Source organism: Sceloporus occidentalis, unplaced genomic scaffold (assembly GCF_023333645.1).
Source record: "Sceloporus occidentalis isolate IW3139 unplaced genomic scaffold, rSceOcc1.0.p SCAF_240, whole genome shotgun sequence".
Classification (NCBI taxonomy): Eukaryota; Metazoa; Chordata; class Lepidosauria; order Squamata; family Phrynosomatidae; genus Sceloporus; species Sceloporus occidentalis.
Window position 1 is genome coordinate 791,445 of NW_028317220.1, and position 6,000 is coordinate 797,444.

General features: G+C 41.6%; 1 protein-coding gene across 1 annotated transcript; it reads right to left on the reverse strand.

The window, feature by feature from the left end:
- Positions 1 to 4,000: 4,000 nt before the first annotated feature.
- On the reverse strand, positions 4,001 to 4,711 carry LOC149276418 (E3 ubiquitin-protein ligase RNF182-like). Its single transcript, XM_089503682.1, has one exon. It carries the CDS (start codon positions 4,709 to 4,711, stop codon positions 4,001 to 4,003), a length of 711 nt encoding a protein of 236 aa, XP_089359808.1.
- Between the last annotated feature and the right edge of the window lie 1,289 nt (positions 4,712 to 6,000).

The window sequence follows — 6,000 nt, forward strand, 5'->3', positions numbered from 1 at the left end:
TACAGTCCTTTTTGCAAGAAACGTTGACATGAAGACAGACTGTGACAGAACTTTATGCTAAAGATAATGCAAGCAGACTGGATACATTTTGGTACTCTATAAATTATATAACTTATTTCACACAGAGTTGTGGTGGTGGAGTTGATTTGCACATTCTAACAATCTTATGGGGATCAACAGTTTTTTTGTCATTTTCTTTCCCTGAACATCTGCTTAAAGAGACTGCCTGCTTCAGCAAAAGCTGGCTGAGAAAGGGGGGGGAAATGAGACAAATTTTCCTGTCTCATTAAATGCATGCATCAATTAGCATCAAGTTCATTTTACAACACTTAGAGCCCGGACTGTCGCTTTAAACCCAAAAGAACAAAAATAGTGATGGGCAGCATTTAAGGTTAGTGGTCGGTCAAATAATCTTCAGTACTAGAGCAGTGGCTTTTCTAAGACTCTCTTCCTTTTATCCCATTAAGATTAAACTCTGGAGTACATAAATAATCCTAAAATCTGTTTATCGCCCATTCTTCACTGGGTTGGAAACTAATTGTTCATCTGTATGCCCATTCTGATATGTGGTAGGAGCTTCTTTACATGATTATTCATTATCCCTCCCCCAATTGGTATTCCTACAAATGGATTAAACCTACAAGGTAGAGATTCACAGGCGATCACAGTGGGCTTACACCGAAGAAGCTTGAGACTTAAGTAGTGGATATAAACATTTGCAACGCTCCATGTTTTATTCAAAGAAAGTCACATGTTGATAATATTAGAATACATAAAGTGCTTCCCTATATTTATATCTGTTTCGCACAATCATCAATTCTGATTGCACATGCATTCTTGAATGCTTTCTTCAGTGGACAGCCATGCATGCATGCCTTTCAAATGGCTATAACTGAGTTACGCTGAGATAAGGGCCGTCATTGCTTAGTGCTCAAGGACAGGAACCTTACTAGAGGAGGAAAGTGTAGGAGGAAATGCTTTCTATTGCATTTGGAATATACAGTAGAGGGGAGAGGAAACAAACTGAAAATGAAAAGAGATACTTGAGAGGAGGAGGAATAAACTGCTTTTGGGCATGATGTTAGATTGCATCCATCAAGTAAAATCACATGCGCCATGAGCTTTCCATATGTTTTGCCGTGGACACTTTATTCATAACCCACCATCAAGTGGGAGACAAAGTGCAATTAAAATGGCTCGAGGGGTAGCAAAGGACCTCTTCCTTTTGGGTCCACTTGGACATTTTCCTGCTTAATACTGCCTATTATTATAGGGTACAGAAAAACCTTAGGGAGGAGGGCACAGGGAGAAGGTTACGCTTTAAAACCTTCTGGACAAAGGCACCAACATGGGTTAAGATATTATTGCCAAAAGCATTTTACTGCTAAACTTATTTCAGTTTATTTTAAGTTACACAGTTTCTATATTGTGAACAAAATTGATACCCTTTCAATTATATGGCGGGAAATGTAACACATGGTTTTTCTTCTGTACCTCAGGTTATTGTACCGGTTTCACAATGCCTGCTTAAAGTATTTCATGTCAGCAGCCTTGTTGCTGTTCCACGCATGAAATTCTACACACACACACACACACACACACACACCCACCCCACACACACCCCACACACACACACACGTATATAAATGTAGACAGGGCTCTCTCTATATCTAACGGGGCCCAGGGCAAATATCCCTTTCCAATGAGCCTCCCGTGTCTGTGGGAGTCCTGTGCTGTACAGCCTTCTACATCAGCAGCTGGAGCAACCAAAAAGAGAAGCATTTGTGAGGAGGTTTGTACCGATGGTCACACAGACTTCCACCTCCATGCTGCAGAGGTTGTTGAACAGCTGCCATAAGCATGTGCCTATGGCAGACACATTTTGCCTGTATGGTAAATCTTTTAAAAAAGGTTTGGAGGACTAAAAAAAAACCTGCATAATACCAATGCTTGTATAGTTCAAAGAAGAAATACCACAACAAGAAGACATAGTCTTAAATTAGAGGAGCAAAGGTTTAAAAGTAATGTCAGGAAGTATTGCTTTACTCATAGCTTAGTGGATTTATAGAATAGCGTTCAAGCAGAAGTGATAGAGGTTAATACAGTGAATAAGTTTAAGCATGGATGGGATAGGCATAAGGCCAGGGATCAATAAAAGTATTCAGATACTGGGCACACTAGATGCTCCGAATGGTTCTTATCTGCTGACACATTCTATCTTTCTACCCTCAGCATATTGAGATCAATGCAGTGTACAGAGTTGGAGACCTGTGAGCCCGCCACCCCATGTATTGGGATGAATGGATAATTGCATGCACCGATGGTCACCATCTCCAGTACACCCCACATTCTTGTTCCACTATGTGATGTGCTGTGGCAAACACATAGGTGCTAGATGATGGTTGATCCCCTAGCCTTTTAAAATACTCAGGACAGAGAGGACTTTTATAAAGAGTCCTGGCTCCATCAAAGGTAGCAGCATAGGGATGCATCTTGTCTTCACTGTTCTGCATGGGCCAAGAAATGCTTAAGCTCCCTTGGCCCAAATTTATTTACCCATCTCCAATCCTTCACCCTCTCATAGAACAAAACCTAACTCTAGAATCAGTCACCTACAAAAGGGTAAGTAATTATTCAGGTTATATGGTTGTCAGGGGATAGACAGTGTTTTCTTTGGAGTAGAAGGAATATTTGTGAAACCTCTTTACTTGAGGGTATGCGAGGTAGAGAGACTTCCTTGCATGTGAGGTCTAATTCTTTCCGTTGATTTCAATGGGAGCGCTTTCCTGCCCCTGACTGGCAACTTTAGCAGTGACTCAGTGACAAGAACATACTCCCATACCTTATCCATCTCCAATCCTTCACCCTCCCATAAAACAAAACCTAGCTCGAGGATCAGTCACCTACAAATAAAGGTAAGTGATTTCATTTTCCAGGCTATATAGGTGTCGGCGGATAGACAGTGTTTTCCAAAGTTTCTTTGGAGCAGAAACAAACGGGTCATACCTCTTCACTGAGCTACTGGGGGTATGTGAGGTAGACTGCCTTTATTTAATTTAGATTTGGTGGAGATTAGGAAACAGGGTGGCACTTTTTTAACCAGGGGGAGCAGAGAATCAAGGGAATTTGGCCAGGAAAGTTGATATCAGTTTTATTAAAGTAGATGCATGATTGCCACCAGATATAAGGGCTGCAAGGTTCTTGCCACGCGTATGCTGCCTACGTGAACAGGGAGTGATCAGAATCTCCATATTACACCCTAGAGGACAAGGTGGTGCCACACTTCGTCAGTACAAGGGCAGCAAAGTCATTGTATCCATCCAAAGAAATAAGCTTTCCTAGTGTATTGTGAAATAACCCAGTATTTTTATCACATTTAGCATTTTCCCTCTAGGGCAGGGGTGTCCAATCTGCGGCCCTCCAGCTCCTGCGGGGCTACATCTCCCATACTCCTCAGCCTGCCCCTTAGCTGAAAGAGCATTATGGGAGATGTAGTCCTGTAGCAGCTGCAGGGCCGCAGGTTGGACACCCCTGTCTAGGAGAACTGTGTTAGGGTTCCTGGAGGGTGCATGAGTTAGTGTGTGCGTGCGTATTTATGTATTGTATTTTTTTGGTGTATACTTCAGGGATGCTCAGACAAATGCCATGCAGGGCAGCCGTAATTGAGTATACATTTTACATAACCATTTAAAATTTATATATAGATAACTATATGCAATATAATATTTATACATATATAGAAATGTGTGATCTTAACAGACAGAAAAAAAAGATATATTTTAGAGCAAAAGTAACACACTTGCATTAATCTATATTTTTGAAATTTAGTGAAATTTGGCTGTTGGGAAGAGATCCTAAATCTGTGAGCACAAGCCACGTCATAATGTATATAACAGAGGATTGAAATAATATTCTGGAGACAGTAGTAGGCCTGTTTTTGGTGCAATGTTTGCCCAAATTGTTCATGATTTTGGTAGCCATAATTAATTCAGGGTTCTGGTTAGTCAGATAGACTTGCTGCTAGCTCATGGCACAAACACTGGCACAACAGACACAGTACAAGGGTACATGGCACTAAGCTGACCAGCACAATGCCAAGAGGCAGTTGCTGGATCATAAGAAGATAGACACCAAGGGGCAGTGAGCTAAAATACACAAGGCACAGGAATCCCAGTAGGACACGTGGCACAGGCCTGCAAGGGCAGCAAGGGTGAGGGACACAGGAACTTGGTAGCCATGCCAGACTCGATGAGAACTTCACGCTCAAAATGTCTAGTATTGTTATGTCCTCACCAGGCCCTGGTGGCTCCTCCGACACCTCCATGATAGTGATAACCAAGCATTCCGAGGAGTTAGCCCCTCGACAGAGATCTCCAGGACTTAAGAGCACTTCGGGTGCCACAGAGCAACCACGCCTCCGTGTCCACTCTTGACAGCTGAGTTTGGATAGCAGACAGCTGTCATCGGGCAACAGCTGTAGGTCTTCAGGTAATGAAGTCTCCTGTCTGCAGAAAGGGCAGCTGAGGGTGGTTGGGGTACCTGAGCCCCAGGTAGATACCATCTTCCTGAGGCAACGGGCACACACACGATGGTCACACCCTAGCATTTTAGGGCGATGTTGTTTTGTGTCAAAACCATTGTAACAAATTTTGCACTCCAGCTCCAAGGCACCCAGTAGTGGCTCCAAGGCGTCCCCATCACATCTAGACATACTGAGTAAGAAAGCTGATGCCGTTGATAGGGCAAAGTCAGGCCCTGGTGTGACGGGAAAATAGGACAAGGAAAATTAATATGAGTTAGTAAAATATACATGAAGGGCTGGTTGTATATCAGGGCAAGACTCATATTCTGAAAAGAAAAATATTCCCTGTCTACACCAAAGATTTACATGCCTTGCATGTTTATACCCTACCAGCCTTTTACACCGCATTCAATACAGTAGAAAATTTTTAATCCATCTCTAAAACATTTTATAAATGTTGCAACCTAAATCCCCTATATATAGGATATATACTTTCCAAAATCACTAACATATGCACTGCACTTTACAAATCACCATATTCATCCTGTACAAAATAAGGTTTGAAATGCTGTGCTTTATTCCATACATACTCATGTCTAGCTTCCTCTGTATACTATACTAACTTACGCATGTTTGTGTCTCCTATACACATAGTATGAAAAATACATTCACCTTTATCTGTCCTCTGTACACTATATAGCAAATGCATGTTCACCTGTAGCCCTCTTACATCTACTTTATACCAAATGCATGTTCAGCTGTAGCCCTCTTACATCTACTATATTATGTTACTCATATATTACATTCTTGCCCCTATATATTACCCCATGCAGATTTATCTTCAACCCCTGTTGCATCTAGCTTCACACTGGGGAATCTCAGAAGAATGAGCCTGGCAGCTACCTACCTCAATGCTGTTTAATCCGCTTTTATAAAGGAATAAGAAGGATGATTGAAAGCAGAAAAGAGGTACGGACGGGATGAGGCAGAGAAAAAAGGGTTGGAGTGAGTGTAATAGGTATGCAGGGAGGATGGAAACGGTTACGTAAAACGATTCAGCTTGGTTTTATATTTGTGCCGACATAAAATAAGCCCAATGGTTGTCATGGAAACAGAGAGAAGGGACATGACCATCACATCATACTGCAGCATCTGTGGCCAGATCTTGGGATATATGGATGCAGCTAAATGAAAACATATATATAATTTTAGTCTTTTCAAAAATTGTTATGCAGTGTTCCTGGGAAATATATTCATATGGCATGATTGCATGAATTGTTTTCAATAATAAGACATTTCATGGCAAATCACAGATCTGGGTATAGAAGTAAGACATCACATAGTACATATAATTGTAGTGATAGGAACCTACAGGTGCATTCAGGGGTAACATAGCAATAGGGTCTGGTTACAGGAATTAGTAAACTACATAGCCCTCTAGTTAAAGCAACGAACCACTGCAAGTTACAAGGCACTTA